General features: G+C 41.4%; 1 protein-coding gene and 1 long non-coding RNA gene across 6 annotated transcripts in view; one reads left to right on the top strand and one right to left on the bottom strand.

Moving 5' to 3' along the window:
- Positions 1–19,567, bottom strand: part of LOC109255400 (uncharacterized) — a 62,226-nt gene extending 42,659 nt beyond the window's left edge. For all 5 annotated transcript variants that reach the window (XR_008425046.1, XR_008425048.1, XR_002075221.2 and 2 more), the window contains exons 1-3: positions 18,671–19,567; positions 12,173–12,448; positions 9,469–9,794 (exon numbers count right to left, since the gene is read on the bottom strand). This is a non-coding gene — a long non-coding RNA (uncharacterized LOC109255400). The remainder of the gene's footprint in view (positions 1–9,468; positions 9,795–12,172; positions 12,449–18,670) is intronic.
- Positions 19,568–19,604: 37 nt separating this feature from the next.
- The window catches only part of MINPP1 (multiple inositol-polyphosphate phosphatase 1), a 46,825-nt gene continuing 39,675 nt past the window's right edge, over positions 19,605–26,754 (top strand). Inside the window, exons 1-2 of the mRNA XM_019430046.2 lie at positions 19,605–20,357; positions 23,841–24,038. Coding sequence (XP_019285591.2) covers positions 19,721–20,357; positions 23,841–24,038 — 835 coding nt within the window. The 5' untranslated portion in view covers positions 19,605–19,720. The remainder of the gene's footprint in view (positions 20,358–23,840; positions 24,039–26,754) is intronic.

The raw sequence follows: 26,754 nt of genomic DNA, 5'->3' as shown, positions 1-26,754 counted from the left end.
AACATAAATTTTGCCATTTTAAACATTTTTAAGTGTACAATTTAATGGCATTATTATTATTATTACTTACAATGTCATGTAACCATCACCACTATCTATCTCTAAAACCCTCTCATCGCCCCAAACAGAAACCCTGTACCCATTAAACACTAACTGCCATTCCCTCCTCCTCCCAGCCCCTAGAAATCTTGAATCTACTTCTGTCTCTATGAATTTGCCTGTTTTAGATATTTAAGTGGTACATTATGATAGTTGTCCTTTCCTTCTAGTTTGTTTTATTTAACATAATGTTTTCAGGATCCAATATGTTGTAGCATGTGTAAGTACTTTGTTCTTTTTATTGCTGAATAATATTCTGTTGTATATATAATACCACATTTGTTTACCCATCTATCTGTTGATGACATTTGGGTTGTTTTCCCCTTTTGACTATTATGACTAATGCTGCTATGAATATTGTGATGTCAGTATCGGTTTAAGTCCTTGTTTCTGGATACATACCTAGGAATGGAATTGCTGGATGATAAGGTAATCCGATGTTTAACTTTTTGAGGAATTGCCAAACTGTTTTCCACAGCAGCTGTTCCATTTCACATTCCCACTGTCACAGACTATGAGTCTGGAGTTCTCTCTTGTCCATCAAGAGAATAGATGCAGAATTGAATACGACAGAGGCTAATGTCCAGGAGGAGACAAGAGCCCTGAAGAGGGGTTTCATCTCTGTATTTATTGGGCTCTCAAGATATTACCCATGTGGTGAATGTGAAGAAAACAAGACCTTACACACGTGGTGAACGTTCAGAAAACAATCAGACAGTAATCATTAACTTGTGTGTGTAGGAAGCAAAGGATCTGGGGGGCAAGAGGAGTTTGTGATCAAAGCACAATAGTATATTGGCATCAGATGGAAAGTAATTTCCTGCAGGTGATATAACAGGTTACCCATGATCCCATTACAATATCTCGCTAGGTAACCTCGGGCACTTTCACCTTGTGGCAGTGACTTTCTGCCCTAAACTTTCTTAACACATTTATGTAAGTATAAGGAATTCTCAAACCTATTTCCCCACACCCACAAGTGATGGACTAGAGCTCTACTTTCTCCACATTTTAACCAACCCTAGTTTGTGTTAATTTTAGCCATTCTAATAGGTGTGAAGTGATATCTCATTGTGGTTTTGATTTGCATCTTTTCACATGCTTATTGGCCATCTGTATATCTTTTGGGAGGGAAATGTCTATGCAAGTCCTTTGCCCATTTAAAAAATTAAGTCCTTTGTATTCTTGTTGAGTTAAAGGATTCTCTACATATTTTGGATATTTGTCCCTTAGGGTTAGGGTTAGCAAGTATTTTCTCCCATTCAACGGGTTGTCTTTTTATTCTCTTAAAGGTGCTCTTTTTGTACAAAAGTTTTTAATTTTGACGAAGTCCAAATTATCTATTCTTTGTCACTTGTAATTTTGGTTTCATATTTAAGAAACCATTGCCAAACCTCAGTTCATAAAGATTTTTTCCTATGTTTTTTCTCTAAGAGTTTTATAGTGTTTAATTTTTAAATTTTATAGCTTTTAAATTTAGGTCTTTGATCCATTTTGAGTTCATATTTGTACATGGTGCAAAGAAAGGGTCCAACTTCATACTTTTGAATGTGGATACCCCAGCACCATTTGGTAAAGGACTGTCCTTTCCTCACTGAATGGTCTTAGCTACTTTCCCGAAAATCAATTGATCATAGATTTGAGGGTTATTTCTGAGTTCTCAGTTCTCTCGAGTCCATTGGTTTGTATGTCTTCCTTATGCCAGGGTCACATGGTTTGGAGTATGATAGCTTTGTAGTAAGTATTGATACTAGGAAGTGTGAGTGCTATAACTCTGTTCTTTTTCAGATTGTTTTGGCTATTCTGGGTCCCTTGACCCAGAATTTAGGACGGGCTTCTCCATTTCTGCAAAAGGATTGTTGGGACTTTGATAGTGACTGCACCAAATATGCATATCACTCTGGGTAATATTGTCATCTTAACAATACTAAGTCTTCCAAATCTATGAACACATGATGCCTTTCCATTTTTTTAGGTTTCTCTAGTTTTTTTTTTTTTTACTTTATTATTTTTGTAAAATTTAAATCCAAGTTAGTTAACATATTTCAGGAATAGAATTTAATGATTCATCACTTACGTACAACACCCAGTGCTCATCCCAACAAGTGCCCTCCTCAATGTCCATCGCCCATTCAGACCATCCCCCCACCCAACACCCCACTAGCAATCCTCAGTTTGTTCTCTGCATTTAAGAGTTTCTCATGGTTTGTCTCTGTTTTTACCTTATTTTTGTTTCCCTTCCCCTATGTTCATCTATTTTGTTTCTTAAGTTCCACATATGAGTGAAATCATATATTTGTCTTTCTCTGACTTATTTTGCTTAGCATAATACACTCTAGTTCCATTCATGTTGTTGCAAATGAAGGGATTTCATTCTTGTTGACCACCAAGTAATATCTCATTGTGTATATATACCACATACTCTTTATCCACTCATCTATTGATGGACATTTGGGCTCTTTCCATACTTTGGCTGTTGTCAATAGTGCTGCTGTAAACATTGGGGTGCACGTGTCCCTTCAAAACAACATTCCTGTATCTCTTGGATAAATACCTAGAAGTGCAATTGCTGGGTTGTAGCATAGTTCCATTTTTAACTTTTTGAGGAACCTCCATATTATTTTCCAGAGTGGCTGCACCAGTTTGCATGCCCACCAACAGTGCAAAAGAGTTCCTCTTTCTCCACATCTTTGCCTACACCTGTTGTTGCCTGAGTTAACTTTAGCCATTCTGACAGGTATGAGGTGGTATCTCGTTGTGGTTTTGATTTGTATTTCCCTGATGATGAGTGATGTTGAGCATATTTTCATGTGTCTGTTGGCCATCTGGATTTCTTCTTTGGAAAAGTGTCTATTCATGTCTTTTGCCCATTTCTTCACTGGATTATTTGGGTTTTTTGGTGTTGAGTTTGATAAGTTCCTTATTGATTTTGGATACTAACCCTTTATCTGATATGTCATTTGCAAACATCTTCTCCCATTCTGTCGGCTGCCTTCTCCCATTCTTGTCGGTTGTTTCCTTCACTGTGCAGAAGTTTTTATCTCGATGGGTCCCAATAGTTTATTTTTTGTTTTTGCCTCTAATTTATTTTTCTCTTGCCTCTGGAGACATGTCAAGTAAGAAGTTGCTGCAGCTGAGGTCAAAGAGGTTGTTGCCTGTTTTCTCATCTAGGATTTTTATGGTTTCCTGTCTCCAATTTAGGTCTTTCATCCATTTGGAGCTTATTTTTGTGTATGGTGTAAAAAGTGGTCCAGGTTCATTCTTCTGTATATTGCTGTCCAGTTTTCCCAACACCATCTGCTGAAGAGACTGTCTTTTTTTCCATTGGATATTATTTTCTGCTTTATGAAAGATTAGTTTGCCAATATGTTTGTGGGTCCATTTCTGGGTTGTGGTCTGAAAATATGCAAGGTATGATCTCGATCTTTTTGTACGTGTTGAGAGCTGATTTGTGACCCATTTTGTGATCTGTTCTGGAGAATGTTTCATGTACACTTAAGAAGAATGTGTACTTGGTGCTTTAGGATGAAACATTCTGAACATATCTGTTAAGTCCATCCAGTTCAGCGTGTCATTCAAAGAGAATGTTTCCTTGTTGATTTTCTGCTTCAATGATCTGTCCACTGTTGTAAGTGGTGTCTTAAAGTCCCCTACTATTATGATATTATCATCAATGACTTTCTTTATGTTTGTGTTTAATTGGTTTATATATTTGTGTGATCCCACATTGGCAGCATAAATATTTACAATTGTTACATCTTCTTGGTGGATAGACACCTTAATTATGATATAATGACCTTCTTCATTTATTGTTACAATCTTTATTTTAAAATCTAGTTTGTCTGATATAAGTATGGCTACTCCAGCTTTTCTTTGACAACCATTGTCATGATAGATGGTTCTCCATCCCCTTACTTTCAATCTGCAGGTGTCTTTAGGTCTAAAATGAGTCTCTTGTAAGCAGCATGTAGATGGTACTTGATTTTTTATCCATTCTGATACTCTATGTCTTTTGATTGGAACATTTAAGTCCACTGACATTTAGGGTGAGTACTGAAAGATATGAACTTAGTGCCACTGTGTTGCCTGTAGAGTTGGGTGTTTCTGGTGGTGTTCTCTGGTCCTTTCTAGACTTTGTTGCTATTGCTCTTTCTCATTTTGTTTGATCTTTTCTCTACTCAAAAAGTCCCCCTTAAAATTTCTTACAGGGCCGGTTTAGTGGTCACAAACTCCTTTAGTTTTGTTTGCCTGGGAAACTCTTTTTCTCTCCTTCTATTTTGAATGACAGCCTTGCTGTATAAAGAATTCTTGGCTGCATATTTTTCTAATTCAGCATGTTGAATATATCCTGCCACTCCTTTCTGGCCTGCCAAGTTTCTGTGGATAGGTCTGCTGCAAACCTGATCTGTCTTCCCTCATACATTAAGGACTTTTCTCCCCTTGCTGCTTTCATCATTCTTTCCTTGTCTGTGTATTTGGTGAATTTGACTATGATATGCATTGGTGATGTTTGGTTTTTATTGAATCTAATGGGAGTTCTCTGTGCTTCTTGGATCTTGATGTCTGTGTCCTTCCCCAGATTAGGGGAGTTTTCTGCTATACTTTGCTCACATAAACGTTCTGTCCTCTTCATCTTCTGGGACTCCTTTGATTCAGATGTTATTCCTTTTTAATAAGTCACTGAGTTCTCTAAGTCTTGTATCATGATCCTTTGCCTTTGTTTTTTTTTCTGCTTCATTATTTTCCATAATTTTATCTTCTATATCGCTGATTCCCTGCTCTGCTTCATCCATCTTTGCCATCGTGGCATACATTTGAGATTGCATCTTGATTATAGCCTTTTTAATTTCTGCCTATCTAGGTTTTATTTTTATCTCTGCCGAAAGGGATTCTCTGGTGTCTTCTTTGCTTTTTTTCAACCCCAGCTAGTATTCTTATTATCATGGTTTTAAGTTCTAGTTCAGACATCTTACTTATGTCTGTGTTAAGTCCCTGGCTGTCATTTCTTCCTGTTCTTTCTTTTGGAGTGAATTCCTTCATTTTGTCATTTGAGGGGAAGAAAAACATTAATAAAAAGAAAATTTTAAATAAAAAAAACACAAAAAATCAAATAAAGGAGGCTAGATCCTAGGTGTGGTTTAGTCTGCTTGTTGAAAGAAGTTTGATAGAACAGAGTAAAAAGGGAAAGGAAAGAAAAAAAAGGGTAAGAAATTTTTTAAAATGTATATAATAAAACAGAATAAAATAAAAAAAGAAAATGAAATATAATAAAAAACTTAAAAAATAAAATTAAAAAATAAAAACAAAATTTTCTTTCTATATTCAAGAAAGAGAAAGAAAAGAAAGAAGAAAGAAAACAATTTAAGCAAAAACAAAAGCAAAGGAAACAAACAAGTAAGCTAACTAGCAAACAGAATGAAACCCAAATGAAGTTACATCCAGTTTCCCCTAAAACTGACACTATGAAGCCCTCTATAGTCCGCATACTAAGCAGGTGGAGTGATTTGTGCTGGTCTTGTGTGGGATGTGCTTGGAGGGTGCAGTTGGGCACAATTTGGTGTAACGGCTCTGTTCTCCACTGGGTGGCACTGCTTACTGGGGTGGAATCAGTGTGGCATGTATGTGCATGCACTGGAAAGGTGGAAATGGCTTCACCTGGTTCCCCTGCCTCTGGCACAGGAACTTTGTGGTCTCATTGACCCGCAATCACACATCCCTCCTTTGTCTCAGGCTTCCATCCACTCCCGCCCTTACCCTGTCTATGTCCAAGCCATCCCCCTGCCAGGGAGCACTTCCCTCCAGAGTTTTGCCTCAGATCGGGTTGTGTTTCAAAACCCCACACTTCAGAGACTCCTGTGGGTTGGACCCCCAACTCTCTGGGGGAGGGTATCACTGAGCAATGGCCGGTGCAAGCTTGCCCCAGAAAACATTTGTGGGATCCTGCAGTGGCAGAGATTAATGGCAAACCACAATACACAGCCAGCGCCAGGTTTCACCACACTCTGGTGTCTTTGTCCCAATACCAGCAAACGTGGGTGCTCTCTAGGGTCCGCTAGAACCTTTGCCTGTGGGGAGGCCATAGGGCCTCTACCAAATGCCCTCCTAGCAGGGGAACCACTTCTCCTGTGTGGCACGTGGACCTCTTAGACCCTGCTGCCTGCTCCTGGGGATTCACCCTACTTCCTCACTAGAACAGCACCAGGCACTGAGCTCCAAAACTTCAGACTCTGTGTTCCACTGTTTGTAGAATCCTGGTGATATGGAAACTCTCTCCTTTCTTCCCATCAGTGGTTTAGGAATAGATTTCTTGTTCAGTCCCCTGTGAGTGTTTTCACTCTTTCTCTCCAGCTACTTTTGGGGAGGGGGGACGGTGCTTTTCTTGTCTCACTCTCTCCCTTTCTCTTTCTCTCTCTGTGAAAATAGCTCCCTATCTTCCATGACTTTTGCCTCCCTCAGTTTACCTCTCCACACTGTGTACGTACCGAGTTCTGCGGCTCACGCTATGCAGACTGTTGTTTTAATCCTCAGATCAATTTCCTATGTGTTCAAAGTGATTTGGTGGTGATCTGAGTTTCAGGAATAAGACAAACTTAAAGGCTCCATGCTGCTTTGCAATCTTAACCCCATCGGTTTCTCTAATTCTTTAAGCAATGTTTTATAGTTTTCAGTATAGAAGTTTTGTGCCTCTCATTGGTTAAATTTATTCCTAAGTATTTCATTCTTTTGGCTGTTATTGCAAATGGAATTGTCTTAATTTCCTTTTCAGATTTTCCATTGCTAGTATATAAAAATTCAGTTGATTTCTGTGTCATTTTGTAGCCTTCAATTTTGCTGAATTCATTAATTAGCTCTAAAAGGAGTATGTGGGGGAGTATGTATGCATATTTGCATGAATTCTTAATGTTTTCTACATTTATATAATCTGTGATATAGGCAGTTTTTCTTCTTCATTTCCAATTTGGGTGTACTTTATTTCTTTTTTCTTGTCTAATTGCTCTGGAACTGCCAACACTATGTTGAACAGAAGTGGCAAAAACAGGCATTCTTGTCTTGTTCCCAGGATTAGAGGAAAAGCTTTCTATCCTTTCCCATTGGGTATGATGTTAGCTGTAGGTTTTTTTTTTGTTTTTTTTTTTTAATTTTTTTTTTTTTTCAACGTTTTTTTTATTTATTTTTGGGACAGAGAGAGACAGAGCATGAACGGGGGAGGGGCAGAGAGAGAGGGAGACACACAGAATTGGAAACAGGCTCCAGGCTCCGAGCCATCAGCCCAGAGCCCGACGCGGGGCTCGAACTCACGGACCGCGAGATCGTGACCTGGCTGAAGTCGGACGCTTAACCGACTGCGCCACCCAGGCGCCCCTGTAGGTTTTTTATATACAGCCTTTATCATGCTGAGAAGGTTCTCTTCTATTCCTAGTTTACTGAATATTTGTATCATGAAGGGATGTTGGATGTCATCAAGTGCTTTTTCTTTTAACATTTTTATTTGAGAGAGAGACAGAAAGAGAGAGAGAGAGAGAGAGAGAGGGAGAGGGAGACAGAGCATGAGTGGGGGAGGGGCAGAGAGAGAGGGAGACACAGAATCGGAAGCAGGCTCCAGGTTCCGAGCTGTCAGCACAGAGCCCCATGCAGGGCTGGAACCCAAAACTGTGAGATCATGACCCGAGCTCAAGTCAGATGCTCAACCGACTGAGCCAACCAGGCGCCTCAAGTGCTTTTTCCACATCAATTGAGATGACCATGTGGCTCTCCCCAACCTTCGTTCTATTAATGTAGTGATTGATTTTGTATGCTGAACCACTATTGCCTAAATCCCCCCTTGGCCGTGGTGTATAATCCTTTTTATATGCTGCTGAATTTCATTTGCTAGCATCTGTTGAGGATTTTGGTGTCTATATTTGTAAAGGATAGTGGTCTGTAGTTTTCTTTTCTTGTAGTGTCTTGTCAGACTTTGATATCAGGGTAATGCCAGCCTCAAGGAAGGAATTGAGAAGTATTTTTTCCTCTTCTATTCATTTAATAGGCCTTTCTTTGTTGGGAGACTTTTTTGTTCTGTTTTGCTTTTGGTTTTGGTTTTTTGTTGGGAGATTTTTGATTGTTGATCTAATCTTCTTATTAAAGGTCTTTTCCGATTTTCTATTTCTTCTTGAGCCAGTTTTGGTAGTTTGAGTGTTTCTAGGCATTTGTCCATTTCCTCCAGGATGTACAGTTTATTTGGTATACAGCTATTCCTAGTATTCTCTTATGCTGTTTTTTTTATTGCCGTAGTCAGTAGTAATATCTCCTCGTTCACTTCTGATTTTAGTAGTTTAAGTATTCTTTTTTTACTTTCTTAATCTAACTAAAGGTTTGTCAATTTGTTCATCTTTCCAAAGAAACAGTTTTTGGTTTCATTGATTGTATTGTTTTTTCATTCTCTATTTCTGCTCTAATCCTTATTATTGTTACTTTTTCCCTCAAACTCAATTTAACATATCCAGGAATTAATTTTTTCCTTAAATGCCTAAAACATAAAAATAAATAAATACCTCTGTGCCATCAGAGAAAGAATAGCCTATTTGTTAGATTTACTGCTTAATCCACATGAACAGCTCTCATATAACAAATAGAACATTACCATGTCTTTATGAAGATGTTCAAAAAAGGCTTAATTAAGGTCATGGGAGAGAACAGCCCCAGACTGGATGTTTAGGCCATTCGCTTAAGACTTGTGTCCAGCTGAGAGAGACCAATGCCATGAGCCTCTTGGGTATTTACAGGAAAAACTGAAACCAAGCCTCTCATTTTTAGACTGTGATGTCATCATGAAACACCTTATAACTGGGTCTGGTTCTGAAGAAGACAAGCATGACAAGAGTCCTCTGATATCCTATGAACAACGATTCCTCCCCTTGAGGGAAGAGCATGGATCTAAGTGATGCCAGTACGGTAACGTGGATTCCACCACTCTCCCCAGAGATGTGGCTCCTAAGTCCCTAGGACTGGCTTTCTAGGGCTGTGCTTGGGAGAGTTGCCTTCTCTGTGAGGTTCAATTGTATCTCCTGCTTAGCCTTCACACTTCACCTTGTCTGACCCAGATTACCGTCACCGCCCACACACCTCCTCTTCTTCCCTGTGCTTCTCATGCTTCCTAAACCATGATCATTCTGAGTGAGAGACCTCGGTCTAAGGAGCTGGGATCAGAAAGTCACCATCTGGGATTTGCTTTTATTCTCAAGAGGTGACTTCAGCAAGATCAAGAAAGGCACAACAGGACGTTTAACCTAAGGGGCTAATGAGGCTTAATGGGCACTTATACCAACTAGGAGACTTTCTGCGGAGAATAATGAGACAAAGGGTAGTTTAAACAGTAGAGATGGGTATTACCTTAGACGCCAGGACGCCCACGGCAAGCACACTCCTGGGTTACTTGATCAGCTCCACAGTATCACGAAGGGCTCGGGTCCACATTCGGCCGTGTCATCTTGCTGTGTTGGTCTTGTCTGCAAGCTGGCTCCTGTCTGCTTGCAAGATGCCCGCGGCAGGTCCTGTCATCACATCTGCGTGTGACAATGACCAGGGCAGTTGCCTCTTCCTTATGTATACTGTTCTCACTCACTTTAAGAATGAAGTTTTTTTTTAAGATTATATTTAAAATTATTGGCATCTCGGTGCTGTCCATCTCTTTCGTCTTTGCGAACCATCAGTCCAATCTATCAAAAACAAAATGTTGGTGTAAAATAAATTTTTTTAAATAAGTTTCATGGAATAGTTGTTGAGTGAGCTGGGGATTTGAGGTGCATAGAGGGAGAAGTGCATAGACTTTTAGAAGGTGAGGATCTACTGGGGCTTAAATCCTGCAGGAACAGAAATTTGGAACCGGAGGAAAAATTTTGAGTTGGGATTTCTTGGCCTGTTTTTTTTTTTCTTTGTTTGTATCTCCTTAATTCTAAAAGAATTGTATTCTATAACTTGCCTTGGCTAAGTTTTCTTAATCTTATATTCTAAACTGTCTCATTTAATCAATAAGAAGTACTCCACCATCTTTGAAATACCCATTTTAGGCATTTCATTCACTGAATACCATCTCCTTTCCTTCCAGAATATTGAACTGTGCCAACTGCAATACTCCTTTGAGTCATTAGGATCTCCAATCCACTGATCCTATAAAGTGTTGAGTGTTTATTGCCCCATCACTCGTCTTTTTTAGAACCAAAACAACTTTCTCAGAAACTGCTCAGTAGATGGTCCTTCATATCTCAGTGCCTAGAATTGAGTGACATGTTCTTTTTTTTTTTTTTTTTTTTTTAAAGAGAAAGAGAGAGAGAGGGCACAAGTGAGTGAGGGGCAGAGAAAAAGAGGGAGAGAGAAAGACAGAATCCTATGAGAGGCAGAGAGAGAGAGGGAGGGAGAGAGAAGCAGGGTTCACCTGAAGTGGGGCATGAGCTCACCCAAAGCATGGCTCGAGATCACCCCCATGAGGGACTCAGACTCACAAACCGTGAGATCATGATCTGAGTTGAAGTCAGATTCGGATACCTAATGACTAAGCCACCCAGGTACCTGACATGCTCTTTATTTAACCAAAACTGGCAAGAACAATATAGTTACCAGGATTGGTTTAAACCAATCAGGACTCTTCCCTTAAGTGGGGACAGAGTGACCTTCCTTGAAGGTGAACACGTACACACATTGATTCCAAGAAAAAAGGCAGAATGAATGTTGAGTGGTTTACTAATAGTAACTATTATAGCGTTATATGCAATATTTATACTTTTAGCCCCACCTACAAATGACACTTTTTGAGGTCACTGTTCATTTGTAAGGAATGGGGTAGGTGTCAGGAAAAGAAACACAAAGATGGCTCTTTCCACTGAAACATTCCAGAACTGGTTCTACTAAGTACTAGTTAGATGAGACGACTTTAGACAAGGCACCTAACCTTTGTTTTGATTTCCACATCCACAATGTCATGGATAGCTGGGAAGGTAATTATATTGCATAAATACAAAGCAATATTATTACCACATTTCACCTTCCCATACTGTCTGCTCTATGTCATTTATTCATTCATACTTATACCCTTTTAACAAATAATTGCTGACAGTCTACTTAATGCAAGGCATGAATATCTGAGAATCAACCAAGTTTTCACCATGGCTCTTGCATCTAAGGTATTAACTAATGAATGATTTAGCAATAACTGCTTTATCTCCTAGAGTACAGAATCAGACAAGGCAGTGCAAGATATAAGACAAAAAAGGCGGGGGAATGACGGGTGTTGTTTATGGAACCATAATGGTTGCTTCAGTTGGAGCAGTTATCCTGTTTACTAAAAATGCTGCCACCAAGTATGTGAGTTCATAGATGCCTACACTGCTTTCCTAGCTTAGAAACACCTACTGATACACAGTATAGGCAAAGCAACCCAACCCAAGAAATACGGGTTTATGTTACAAGAAAACAGTGACAAAACCTGAAAGATTGGTTCATGTGTGGGCCAGTGAGACAACGTGAAACTTATTAATGTATTAAAGAAGAACTAATAAACTTTTCTCTGAAAGTTCTCTGTTCTTGGGAATAAGGAAATAACGATGGCTTTAAAGTCAGCTAACCAATTATCTTAAAGATCTAATCACTCAAAGAGATCTTCCAATTTTGGAAAGCTAACATTTCGGGGAAAAATAAGATGTTTAAATTATTGCCGTTGTCTATGCTTGTTCTTGAAAAACACAAGGAAGAGGAGAAATTTTTACCAGGATTTAGAACACATTATTCATCTCTGTGATGGGATAACAAGACATTTTGGAGGGGACTTCTCAAGGAAATGATGTCTCTGAACAACAGTACTGGCATGTACAGGAAAATCCTTGTAGACCAGGACCAGAAAGTGAATAGCAAAGCACAAAAAGAATACTGGCAATTTAAACACTTAAAATAGTTCAATGGATATAGAACCAACATTCGATGGGAAGGAAGAATTTCCAATATCAAAATCTTAAGATGTGTCAAGACACTAGACGGGAACTTTTGTCACTGCAAAATAACTCCCATAGCAAGGTATAATAGAGAATGTAAAATAAAAGGTCACCTCTATTATTGTGCATGGTTCATTGAAGTTTTCTACTCATCAGTTGAAACACAACGTTGTTAAACAATTCAGCGTAGCTTTCATATGCTGGTGAACAACATAGTGCTCAGCTATCAGTGATGATAGCATTCCTTTCAAGCCAAGGTAGTTTATCTCTGGAGTCTGGTGGTCTATCGAACCTCCACATTCAAGCAAGGTTGAAGGGACTGCTGTTGAAGCATGGATCGTACCAGCCCCATCCATACATATGGTCCCTTCTTCTCTTGGCTATTTCTACTGCAATAAAAAACAAATAAGCACTAAATCAATGACCAGGAAAGGAAAAGTGAAACAGCAGGGCAGTAAGATACTAGAGTTAAAGCTTTCTTGGCACAGGCACGAAGTTAGTTGCTTAATGTAGTTGTGAGATCACAAAGATCTATGACAAGCTGGCCATTGTCAGTTTACTTGGCTAAAGGAAAAGCGACAATAAGAAACATCTTAATTGTGTTCAGTAAACATTACATACTGATTTGGGGCCAGGAACTATAGCACATCTTTATGTAAACTGCTTCATTTAATCCTATCAACAACCCTATGATATAGATATTATCCTCAGTTGAGGCAACAGTTTAACTTGCTCCAGATCTCACAGATATTAAGTGATGCAGCTGGAATTTGAAAACCAGAAAGCCTAATTTCAGAAACCACGGTTTAAATTTTTTTTAAGTTTATTTATTTATTTTGAGAGCGGAAGAGACAGCACAAATGGAGGAGGGGCAGAGAGAGGGAGAGAATACCAAGCAGGCTCCACACTGTCAGCACGGAGCCTGATGCAGGCTTGAACTCATGAACCCTGAGATCAGGACCTGAGCCATAACCAAGAGTCAGTCGCTTAACTGACTGAGCCACCCAGGCGCCCCCAGAAACCATTTTTTTAATCAATACTTTCTATGCTTACACAGACAGTCTACCCTTCCCCCCATAGTATTTACCCTTTTCCTTTCTTTATTGTTTCTGCATCAGAAAGCCATCTTCTTTAGGAACCTTTTTTAAAAACATTATAGATGTAACTTAAAATACTATATTTGACATCATGCAATCTTAAAAGTGGAATGACTATTTTAGAAATCCTATGAATAATCTGGGAAAAATACCGTATTCTTTAATATAATGGATGGATTAGAAAAGCTCTACATTTTTTAAATTTTATATATTTATTTTGAGAGAGAAAGAGATTGAGAGAGTGGGGAAGAACAGACAGAAAGGGAGAAAGAGAACCCCAAGCAGGCTCCATGCTGTCAGCGCAGAGCCTGATGTGGGGCTCAAACTCCTGAACCAACTCATGAACTGTGAGATCGTGACCTGAGCTGCAATCAAGAGTCAGATACTTAACCCACTGAGTCATCCAGATGTCCCAGAAAAGTTCTGCTTAAGACAAATTAGAATAATGTAGAACAATAGAATTGAAATTTTTTCTTTTCCACTCTGGGAGACACAACAGGCAACGTCCACTTCTGGATAAAATTGCACTACCGCAAGCAATTCAAGTCTTCTACGCTCTGTTGGATTCCCAGAGCTGACCACCTAACTTTCTGTGTTTCCCATTCCTCTCAGTTGTAAATCCAAGCCATTTCCATATTCTGAAGACCTAAATCCTACTGTCCCATCTCTTTAGTCTTGCGTCCTAAGTCATTGAGGAAACTGAGGCCATCAGCTTGAAATCCATCAATTCCCTCCTGCTAAACCAAGAAAATTTATCAACCTGTGCGTCCATCCCTCCAATCTTCTCTTGGAAAATAAGGTCTCCTCTTGTTTCAGTCCAAATCAAGTTCTCTGTGCTCTTGGTTCCATGCTCTGTCACCTCTTCAAGGAACCCAAACCATTAATTTTCCATTCAACTTCTTGTGTTATGGTAGATTTGTCAAATACATTGCTATCATGCTCACAACGCCATAGGAGAGAAGGCAGCCCATCCACGGTCTTTGCCAAGGGGCAGCCACGTTTTATACCATGCAAACTCCTGGGTACTAGCTGAGTACGGGTGGCAACTATCTCAAAGAGCAGCCAACATACAGACATGAAACGATGAGCAGGGCCTGTTGCCTAAACAATAATAAGAGAATATTATGAGAAATTATATGCCAATAAAATGGGCAATCTGGAAGAAATGGACAAACTCCATACATATACACTACCAAAACTGAAACAGAAGAAATAGAAAATCTGAACAGACCCATAACCAGTAAAGAAATAGAATTAGTAATCAAAGTCTCCCCAAAAACAAGAGTCCAGGGCCAGATGGATTTCCAGGGGAATTCTACCAAACATTTAAGGAAGAGTTAACACCTATTCTCTTGAAGCTGTTCCAAAACATGGAAATGGAAGGAAAACTTCCAAACTCTTTCTATGAAGCCAGCATTACCTTGATTCCAAAACCAAAGACCCCACTAAAAAGGAGAACTGTAGACCAATTTCCCTGATGAACACAGATGCAAGAATCCTCAATAAGATATTAGCCAACCAGATCCAGTAATACATTAGAAAATTATTCACCACGACCAAGTGGGATTTATACCTGGGATGCAGGGCTTGTTCAATATCCACAAAACAATCAATGTGATTCATCATTATCAATAAAAGAAAGGACAAGAATCACATGAGTCTCTCAGTAGATGTAGACAAAATACAACATCCCTTCTTGATAAAAACCCTCAAGAAAGTAGGGATAGAAGGAGCATACCTCGAGATCATAAAAGCCATATAAGAAAGACCCAATGCTAATATCATCCTCAGTGGGGAAAAACTGAGAGCTTTCCCCCTAAGGTCAGGAACAAGACACGGATGTCCACTCTCGCCACTGTTATTCAACATAGTATTGGAAGTCTTCGCCTCTGCAATCAGACAACACAAAGAAATAAAAGGGATCCAAATCGGCCAGGAGGAGGTCAAACTTTCACTCTTCACAGACGACATGATACTCTATATGGAAAACCCTAAAGATTCCACCAAAAGACTGCTAGAACTGATTCATGAATTCAGCAAAGTTGCTTGATATAAAATCAATGCACAGAAATCAGTTGCATTCCTATACACCAGCAATGAAGCAACAGAAAGAGAAATCAAGGAATCGATCCCATTTACAATGCACCAAAAACCATAAAATACCTAGGAATAGATATAACCAAAGAGGTGAAAAATCTAAACACTGAAAACTATAGAAAGCTTATGAAAGAAATTGAAGACACAAAAAAATGGAAAAAGATTCCATGCTCCTGGATAGGAAGAACAAATATTGTTAAAATGTCGATACCACCCAAAGCAATCTACATATTCAATGCAATCCCTATCAAAGTAACACCAGCATTCTTCAGAGAGCTAGAACAAATAATCCTAAAATTTGTATGGAACCAGAAAAGACCCCGAATAGCCAAAGCAATCTTGAAAAAGGAAACTAAAGCAGGAGGCATCACAATCCCAGACTTCAAGCTATACTACAAAGCTGTAACCATCAAGACAGTATGGTACTGGCACAAAAACAGACACTCAGATCAATGGAACAAAATAGAGAACCCAGAAACGGACCCACAAGCGTATGGCCAACTAATCTTTGACAAAGCAAGAAAAATATTCAGTGGAATAAAGACAGTCTCTTCAGCAAGTGGTGCTGGGAAAACTGAACAGTGACAGGCAAAAAATGAACCTGGACCACTTTCTTACACCATACACAAAAATAAACTCAAAGTGGATGAAAGACCTAAATGTAAGACAGGAAACCATCAAAATCCTCGAGGAGAAAGCAGGAAAAAACCTCTTTGATCTTGGCCGCAGCAACTTCTTACTCAACACGTCTCCAGAGGCAAGGGAAACAAAGGCAAAAAATGAACTATTGGGACCTCATCAAGATAAAAAGCTTCTGCACAGAGAAAACAATCAGCAAAACTAAAAGGCAACCGACAGAATGGGAGAAGATATTTGCAAATGACATATCAGATAAAGGGTTAGTATCCAAAATCTATAAAGAACTTATCAAATTCAACACCCAAAAAACAAATAATCCAGTGAAGAAATGGGCAAAAGACATGAAGAGACACTTCTCCAAAGAAGACATCCAGATGGCTAACAGATGCATGAAAAGATGCTCAACATCGTTCATCATCTGGGAAATACAAATTCAAACCACAATGAGATACCACACCTGTCAGAATGGCTCACATTATCAACTCAGGCAACAACAGATGTTGGTGAGGATGCGGAGAAAGAGGATCTCTTTTGCATTGTTGGTGGGAATGCAAGCTGGTGCGGCCACTCTGGAAACCAGTATGGAGAGTCCTCAAAAAACTAAAAATAGAACTACCCTGCGACCCAGCAATTGCACAACTAGGCATTTCTCCACGGGATACAGGTGTGCTGTTTTGAAGGGACACATGCACCCCCATGTTTATAGCAGCACTATCAACAATAGCCAAAGTATGGAAAGAGCCCAAATGTCCATCGGTGGATGACTGGATAAAGAAAATGTGATCTATATCTATCTATCTATCTATATATAGATAGATAGATAGATAGATACAATGGAGTATTACTCAGCAATCAAAAAGAATGAAATCTTGCCATTTGCAACTACGTAGATGGACCTAGAGGGTATTATGCTAAGCGAAATTAGTCAGAGAAAGACAAAAATCATATGACTTCACTCATATGAGGACTTTAAGAAACAAAACAGATGAACATAAGGGAAGGGAAACAAAAATAATATAAAAACAGGGAGGGGGACAAAACAGAAGAGATTCTTAAATATGGAGAACAAACAGAGGGTCACTGGAGGGGGTGTGGAGGGGGGATGGGCTAAATGGGTAAGGGGCACTAAGGAATCTCCTCCTGAAATCATTGTTGCACTAGATGCTAACTAACTTGGATGTAAAAAAAAAAAGAATGCCAAAAAAAAAAAAAACTTCTTAAAAGCTACTCACTGCTTTAAGAAGAAACCCATTTTAAGTAAGATGAGAAGATATTTATTATTAGAAAATTATGAAATGATCTTTGATGCATGTCTTTTGAAAGTCATTCACTTTAATGTTCAAAAGTAAGGTGATACATTGTAATTGTTAGAGACTTCTGCATCTTAGTGCAGGAATAATAATACATAATATCAGTGAACATTATTAATGATAAAAATACTATTTATAGCACCCTCTTATATAAATTTTAAATATCATCTCTGATTCGCACAATAATCCCACAATATAGGTTCTAATAATTCCTAATTTTCAAATAAGGAAACTAAGGCTCAGAGGACTTGAGTTACTTCCCAAGATCACTCAGTTAATGCTGGGCCGAGCTTGGAGTCTGGATCTAAAGCTTCTACATATATTCATTGTCCTCTTTATACTACCTCTGGCTTTTTCCTAGCAAAAACCATGAAGGCGTTGCTTAATTTCATCATTTGTTACCTTGTCATAACATCAAAATGATAGGAATAGGTTTAACAAATATATAAATCAGCATAATACTAGCAGATGAAGAATGAGAATGAGAAGGAAAATAAAACTGGGGGGGCCTGGGTGGCTCAGTCCGGTAAGCCTCTGACTTCAGCTCAGATCATGATCTCACGGTTCATGAGTTCAAGCCCCACGTCAGGATCTGTGCTGACAGCTCAGAGCCTGGAGCCTGCCCCATATTCTGCATCTCCCTCTCTCTCCTTGCTCCCCCGCCCCACCCCCCCACTCTGTCTCAAAAATAAATAAACATTTAAAAATTTTTTAAATTTAAGGAAAAAATCAAGCTGGGGACAAATTTAGTGTAAAAGAATGTGTGCCAGCGGTTCTGTATGTGGTTACATACACACACAGATCTAAAGATCAGTCATGGGAGGCAATCGTTACTAGGCGCATATATTAACCAAAATATAACGACATACATCTGGTACAAATGCTTGCTGAATGCACTTAGAAGTATTATCAAGCATTTCAGCCTATAAAATGTCAAGGTTAGGGGTGCCTGTATGGCTCAGTCCATTAAGCATCTGACTCTTGATTTTGGCTTAGGTCATGATCTCACCATTAGTGACATGGAGCCCTGAGCCCAGCTCTGCGCTGACAGTGTGGAGCCTGCCCGTGATTCTTTCTCTCTCTCTCTCTCTCTCTCTCTGTCTCTTCCCTGCTCGCATGCTCCCCACCCCTTGCTCTCAAAATAAGTAGATGAACTTTTTTGCTTTTAATGTAAGGGTTAGGAAGTCCGCAAAGAAAAGGTTCACCAAATGTTAATTTGAGTCAAGTTCTTGATCGGTGGCCACAAATATTCAGACGTTCTACAAAATGGCCTAACAAAAAAAGAACACCTGTCCATGTGAAGATGACTTCCTGCTACGAATGTCTTAAAATGTGCAGCGTCCCAAGTTAGAATCTATTGGTGATTTTCCACCATTTTCTTCAGTGGCTAACATTCAGAGGCACACCTCTCTGAACCAGAGAGCCACATACGCCAGGAGAAAAGAGGTAAAGATGCACGCGGGCTTACCAGGGGCAGCGTGGTAGCGTCTTTGAAAGAAAAGCGACCTTACAAACACAGGATCCAAATTTCCTTCAATTCGCATCACCGTAGGACCTCTTCAATCTTCATTCTTTTCCCAACTAGCGCACGAAATGGTGTTCAAGTGGAGAAACCAAAGTGTGGTTCCGATTTATGATTTCTCCTCTTTTCTTGGAGCAAAGATTCTGAGCAAGAACGTATGAACAAACCTAGCCGCTGACTGGAGTATGGAATCACATGGGCGCAGAGTTTGCTCCATATAGCAGGTTAGCTCACACTTAGTAACGCAGTCAACCTGCTGGGCTGTGACTCAGGGCGCCCAGGAGATGACGGTCGCTGGGTCTCTGCTCTGTAAGCCTCTGGTATCAACGAGCACAATCCCGGGGTGCTGTCTGGCTGAGGTCAGCTCCTCTGGCCCAGGTCCCAATACCACCAAAGGCTCGGGAATTAGACTTCCTGCAGGACAGAGCCTCTTTCGGGTCCCCCTCGCGCCTCGCCGTGTGCTATTTTCAGACTGCAACCGGAGAAGAGCCTGGGGCTCCGGGAGGCACGCTGGGGCGGGGCCCGGGGAGCTACATTTTTGAACAACCGCCTCAGGTGCCCCGGCCGTGGGTGGTTCAAACACGACGTTTTCAGACACGCAGATGAACGGGGCGGGGCGGGGGCACGAGTCAGCCTCGGGAGACTCGGGGTCAGTCCCGACGCATTCCCGCCCTAGAAATTCAAAGAGCGGGGGCGCCCTCGAGTCAGCCTGGGAGGCGTCTGCTACGCGGAAGCTCGCCCACGCCGGAGGCCAAGCCGACGCCGGCTGCCCCTCAGCCACAGGTCTCCGAAGCTCCGCGAGCGGCCGTCCCGGCGCCACCGGAGCCACAGGCGCCCGGAGCCCCTCGGCGCTCCCCGCCCGCGCGCCCGCGCCGCGCCGCGCGGCGAATCCTGGGGGCGCAGGCCGGAAGCGCCGTCCGGACCCGCCCCCTGCCCGCCGGAGCCGGAAGTTGCGACCCCGGCCCGCACGTCGCCCCTCGCGGGCCGCGCCGCACCATGCTCCGTGGCCCCCCGCGCCTCCTCAAGGTCTCCGTGGCGCCGGTCGCGGCCCTGGCTGTGGCGCTGCTCTCGTCGCTCTCGCGCTGCTCCCTCCTGGAGCCGGACGACCCCGCGGCCTCCGCGCTCAGCCCCTACTTCGGCACCAAGACCCGCTACGAGGATGCCAACCCCGGGCTGCTGCCGGACCCCGAGGCGCCGCGGAGGGACCCCGAGCTGCTGGAGGACGCCTGCACGCCGGTGCAGCTTGTCGCCCTCATCCGCCACGGCACCCGCTACCCCACGGCCAAGCAGATCCGCAAACTGCGGCAGCTGCACGGCCTGCTGCAGGCCCGCCCGTCCGGCGACGGCCGCGCCGGCCCCGCCGGCGGCCGCGACCTGGGCGCCGCGCTGGCCGACTGGCCGCTGTGGTACGCGGACTGGATGGACGGGCAGCTGGTGGAGAAGGGACGGCAGGACATGCGACAGCTGGCGCTGCGCCTGGCCTCCCTCTTCCCGGCCCTGTTCAGCCTCGAGAACTACGGCCGCCTGCGGCTGGTCACCAGCTCCAAACACCGCTGCGTGGACAGCGGCGCCGCCTTCCTGCAGGGGCTGTGGGAGCACTACCACCCCGGCTTGCCGCCGCCCGACGTCGCAGGTGACAGCCCGGGCCCGGGGCGGGGCCCCCTGCCTGGGTTCCTCCGCGCTCCTTGTCTTCCCCAGCCGCCGGCTCACCTCACCTCCCCCCGTCTCCGGAGCCCCGGCTCCTCTCCGGGCTCCCCTCACCTCCCTCTGTGCCCCGGAGCCTCCGCCCCTCCTCGGACTCCGCTCACCTCGCCCCCCCCCCCCCCCCAGCACCCCTTCAAGACTTAGCGACCTCCGGCTTCCCGCACACATTCATTTGTCCTTTGATCAGGTGTCGGCGGGACACAGCCGTAGGTGTTGGGGCGTTCGACCAGAAAGGAGAAGGAGGGGGGCATTCTTTGATCCACCATTCCCTAATAGAAGTGCGCCCCCTCTGAGCACCCACCTTCGCCTTTCCTCCCTCCCTGGCAGCTAGTTCCATAGTTGTGTAGTCGCGCGCACTTGGTAAATACAACCTGGGACTTTTCTTCCTCGGGCTTTGCTTCTGATACTATTGGGTTGTTTTGTTTTGTTTTCCTTTTTACGTGCCGGTTCTTGACCCACATCCTGCTATAAGGAAGCTACTCTCAAACTTTCTTTACTGCTGTGCTTTTGATGAGGTTTTGGGCGATGGTGGGGTGATCCAGAGCCTACGGCCAAGAAAATTCTTGAAGACGTCTTTGGTGCAAAAAGGTGATTTTATTAAAGCAGGGGACAGGACCCGTGGTCAGGAAGAGCTGCACTGGGGTTGTGAAGAATGGCTGGTTTTAGACTCCGGAGATGGGGAGATAAAGTCAAAAGGGAGGCCTCCAGAGGGACCTTGGATGCTACAGAGGACTCCAGTCTAGCTAAGGTTGTTTCCTTCTAGCAAGGCATTAGCAGTTGGGGGTTCTGCAGAAATGGTCTACTCTGTATTTGTCTCCAGTATTTGTCCATGGGCTGCAGGTTTATAAAGAAATTTGATGTTACCTTCCATTTCCTTCTGCCTTTGTTCCCCACATCACTACGGAGGGGGATGTTGGGGCTCCAGGAAACTGAGTCTACAGGTTTTTGGAGATTATGCTGTCGATAAGGTTTTTCTTGTATTTACTAAGATATTTGTAAACTGATGGAGACTCCTGTCCTGTGTGACTGTGATCTCTATCAGTTAGCGATTTGTTTTCTTTCCTGTCCTTTGTCCTTGGTCACCAGGAGAGCCTGAGGACTATCACACAGATCCCACCTGCAGGGGGCAGAATGGGGGTGTGTGCTAGCTTGCATTTTGTCCTCAGCCCGCCCCAGGCTCCCTCATCACTTTTTTCTCTGTTTTGTTCTTGTTTGTACTGTAGAGTACCATCCCTTAGCTGTGATTCACGGTCGCTGCTCAGTTCTCTCCTAATTTATTCCATCACTTACTCTTTTGCAAAATAAGAGAGACCGTCTATTCCGCAGGTGAAGAAGCCGGGCCCCAGAGTATGCCTTGTTGATTGTCCTTGATGAGTTTGAGGACTAGAGTCAGGCCAGGAATCAGTGTCTTCTTTTTCTCCCTTGAACCGGTGCCTTTTTTTCCCCCCCTCAGAAAATTTTTAATAGTCACAGATACTAATCACATACTCTTAAGGCCAGCTACGGTGTAGGCTGTGTGCCAGGCATGCCTAACATTTATTTCACTAAATCCTTACAAAAGCTCTCTGAGGTTGGCAGTATTTTCTCCCCACGTAACAGAAGAGGAAATTGAGACACAGAAACACTAAATAATTAGCCTGCTTTCATATGGCTGGGTACGGGCCCGGGAGATGTGATTCGGCACGTGGGCTCCTAACCATTATGCCCTGCATTCTACCTTCCATTTGTCCCGTGACTTAAGAATGAAGACGAAAAATACAACGTGCTTGTGCCAGAGAGACGGGCACGTGTTCATGTTTTCTTGGCCACTTTTAAGGTCAGAGATGAGGTGAGACGTTGTTTAGCTTTAAACCCCAGTGAAAAGTAAATTAGGAGTAGACTGGTTTGCCGTTTCTCCAGGAGCATTCTCTTCAGTGAAGCTCAGCCATTTCCAGGAGGCCATTCCTGTGTCCTGTTACTGCTGTGCGGGTAACCGTCGGCTGACTTGTGTTTAGTCACTTGTTGAATTGTGCTTTTTAATGATTAACGTGAGTGAAGATGCCCCACAAATCTGAGAGCTGCATGTTAAAAGCAGAACATACTTCAGTGTAGCACAATATATACAGTGTATATAAAAAAGGGGCTCCTGGACCTCCTGAGATGAGTTCTTAGAGATTGAACTCTTTGTCTGGCTACATCATTATAATCCATAGACCGTTGGTTTGCCTGTTGTGTACATCCAGGCTTTTGAGAGAGGCCACTGAGTTAGGTTTTGTATTCTTACAGAAACGGGACAATAGCTTTTTGTTTTGTTTTCTGTTTAAAGAGCAGCCGTAATGAGATAATAGCAAGGATGAAATATCCAGGTCCACTTGGGAAACCATATTTTGAGTCCGCAGAGAAAGATGACAAAGGTCACTTACTTCCAAGTCAAGATGTTTTTGGAACTGTAATCCAATTGGCAGTTAAAGTGGGCAAAATTATCCATTTCAGGATCTTCTGGAAATGGATACACACACATCCATCCATATATTTTTTCACACCCACATCCAAAGCAAAATAATAACTTCATTCATTTTCTCGTTTTGTAGACAGAAGTAGTATTCTTGGTGTTCTTTTCATGGTAAATTATTGGAGAAACGAGGACTGAAGTGGATGTGTTTTGAATATGACCGAAAAAACTTAAAGGGTACCCGGTAGTTAACGCATGATTGCAGATGCTATTACAATACATATTCACTGCCAAATCAGCGAAATATGTAATTCCCAAGACCTAAATGGAAGGTCTTTGGGAACTTTCATTATAAAATAGGCCAAAATTAGAGGCACCGTGAAATGGAAGACCTGAAACTCGGTTCCTGTATTTTGTGCTGTTGTCAGTAGTTTTTGTCCAAAGCGGAATGTTTTGGAAAGTAACAGCGTTGGGCATGTTAATCGAGAAAATAAAACACCCTATTTAGATTTTGGCTTAGGGTAGAAAAACAGATTTGATCGGTTGAATTCGTCTCTCACTTTGTAATTAAGAATTTTGCTACTCTTCAATTTGCTTTCCCAAGTTTTCTGTGCCTGGCAGAAGTGATACTTAATAGAACACATTTTTGCACGTTTGATGATTTTCATCTCTATTTTTGTTTTCTTTAAGAAAATACTTACTTCAGCTACCTTTTTTCATTGTGTAGTACTGCATGCGGTAACATTTTATTTTGTATTTGATCCTCTGTTTCTGTAGTCTTCTCCACCACAGACTCTCATGAATTACGGTCATTCCACAGTTTGGCCCTTGCTTGGTCGGTGTGCACTTATTTCAGACACGCCAATAAATAAGCAGGTTTTTAGTGTTCTTTTTCACACTCGAAACGAAATTTTCAATAATTTGAGATCGTCATTTAGGCCAATGGTATATATAATGAATAAATAATTTTTTTTCTCTCAGATATGGAGTGTGGACCTCCAAGAATTAATGATAAACTAATGAGGTTCTTCGATCACTGTGAGAAGTTTTTAACTGAAGTGGAAAAGAATGCCACGGCACTTTATCATGTAGAAGCCTTCAAAACGGGACCAGAAATGCAGAACATTTTAAAAAAGGTCGCAGCTACTTTGCAAGTGCCAGTCAACAATTTAAATGCAGGTAATGTGCCCCTTCTCTTTCATTTGAACTCTGAAATAATTTAAATGTTTCTTGAAGTCTGAAAATGAAAAAATATGGACGCATAAAGTTATTCCTTTTAAAGGCCCACAATTGATTTTACACTAAGAAGATAATGTGTTCTAGGTCAAGAAAATTGTGTGTCCCGTGCTTACTGTTTTTAGAGTCATATTCTTCCTTGAACTGTATGTAAATTAATATACAAGAGTCTTGCAATATCCTGGAACTTTTTTATTGAGGGCAGAGGTATATAAAGCTTTAACTGTAAGCATACTTTATAAAACAAAAAGTGTATTTTTGAATTATCTCCCCAAGTGAAATACTATATTACTTTTTCAGCTTTTGAAGCCGTTGAGAAGTATGTCCAGGTTAATGTTTCAAGAGGGTATTAGAAAGTGAAAAGCAAAGTGCTGTGGGTATTTTGTTTGAGGCTTTTAAGCCTAGAGATGCTAAAAAAATGAACAGTTGTGTCTCTCAGTAGATATTGCAGTGGATGGGCTGACCGGCAATTTGTTATGCAACCTGGGACGCTTGAAAGACACTATTAATACTTATGCTGGGAGCGCAGGTGGAAAGCCAGGGCACGTGGTCACCTACCTATAGGAACGTAAGAAAAAGTAGTAAGATTTTCCCCTGATTTCTAAGAATTTATAAATCACACTACAGAAGTGGACAAATGTGCATACGAAGATTGTGGATTTTGTGTGATGTAAATAAGTTTCCAAAAGACTAGAAGTAGGAGATGGGGGAGAAAAAGATTAGAATCATGGAGCCTGAATGCTTTGTAAGCATCAAAATAGCGAAGACGCGAGACTAGCGTTTAAAATTGAATTTTTTTCTCTTTCCTCAAAGGTGCTAAACATTGAGATCACCTATAGAGCTTTAAAAATTATTTATTTTAGGGGCACCTGGCTGGCTCAGTCAGTAGGGCATGTGACTGTGGATCACAGGGTGGTAAGGTCAGACCCCACGTTGAATGTGGAGATTGCTTGAAAATAAAATCTTGTTTTTAAAAAAAAAAAAAAAATATATATATATATATATATCGTATATATGTATGTATCGTATATATATATACATCGTATATATGTACATATTGTATATATATATATATCATATATACATATATATATGATATATATATATATACTTTTTTTTTTTTTTTTTTTTTTTTTTTTTGAGAGAGAGACCGAGACAGGGTGCTAGCAGAGGAGGAACAGAGAGAGACAGAGACTCAGAATCCAAAGCAGGCTTCAGGCTCTGAGCCAACGCGGGGCAGGAACTCACAAGGTGTGAGATCATGACCTGAGCTGAAGTCACATCCCTAACCGACTGAGCCACCCAGGCGCCCTGCAAATAAAATCTTTAAAAAAATCAATTATTTAATGGGAAGCCATTTAAACGTATAGTCATAAAGGCTAATCTAATGAGCGTCAGTATACCCACAACTCAGTTTTATCAAATTTTAACACGCCGCAGTGAGTCGCTTTAAATCACTTGAGGTCCTTTGGTCCCTCTCAGGATTTCATTCCTCTTCTTTTTTTCCCAGTGGTAACCATTGTCACGAACTGAGCATTTAAATCATCCCATGCCAGTTATTATATTTAGGTTCCTGTACATAAATGGGATATTGTTTTGCAGGTTTTAAAACTTTCGTGAATGGTATGAAACTATGATAGCAGTCTGAAATTCAATTTTAATTCACCTTTTTATTTTTCATTTAATGTGTGTGATTTTAGTCTTACATTTTAAACTTCTGTACAGAATTCCATTATATAACTATAGTAGTGTCTAGCCATTATTCTGTTAGTGGGTGGTAAGACTGAAGATTTTTTAAAAAACAATATTTAGGGGCACCGGGGTGGCTCAGTTGGTTAAGCAGCCGACCTCGGCTCAGGTCACGAGCTCACAGTTTGTGAGTTCGAGCCCCACATCAGGCTCTGTGCTGACAGCTCAGAGCCTGGAGCCTGCTTCGAATTCTGTGTCTCCCTCTCTCTCTCTGCTCTTCCCCCGCTCATGCTCTGTCTCTCTCTCCTTCAAAAATAAATAAACATTAAAAAAAAAATTTTGTAAAAACAATGGTCTCTGACTGGAAACAGACGTTGTGTTTTACTGATGGAGTAGCTGAGAGCAACTTCTCTCTGGAGGCTCTAAGCGTGGTTGTTGAAATCCTGGGTTCTGGAGTTGGACTGTTTCCATTTGAATCTTGACCCTGTTATACTATCGACTAACTCTCTGGTCTTTGGCAAGTTCCTTAATATCTCTAGGCCATAGTTTTTCCTCTGTAAAATGGGTATAGGAATTGTACCTTTCTTTTAGGATTATTGCAAGGATTCTTTAATTCACATAAAGTGTTAGCACACTGCTTGGCAGAGTAACTTCTCAAAAATATTGTAGCTATTTAAATGCTTTTTCTTTCTTTTTTTTTTTTTTTTAAACGTAGAGGGATGATGATGTATATAATCATTTTTACTTAGTAGAATATCTGTCTTATGCAGATCTGTCTTGTTCTGAATTTTATGTTATTTCACAGGCTATATAATTGAATTTCTAGGTCAGTGATAATTAAAAACTTACTTAACCCTTCAGATTTCACTGGTGGAGGAAGCTTGGAGCTAATACAGTGCAAATTCTTTTTATAGGAAATCACTTTCCTACTGCGGTTTTTCGTAGTTTGTCACTCTTTTGAATGATGCTA

Source organism: Panthera pardus, unplaced genomic scaffold (genome assembly GCF_024362965.1).
Source record: "Panthera pardus isolate Hobbes unplaced genomic scaffold, ASM2436296v1 HiC_scaffold_22, whole genome shotgun sequence".
Classification (NCBI taxonomy): Eukaryota; Metazoa; Chordata; class Mammalia; order Carnivora; family Felidae; genus Panthera; species Panthera pardus.
This window is presented reverse-complemented; position numbering and strand designations above follow the sequence as displayed.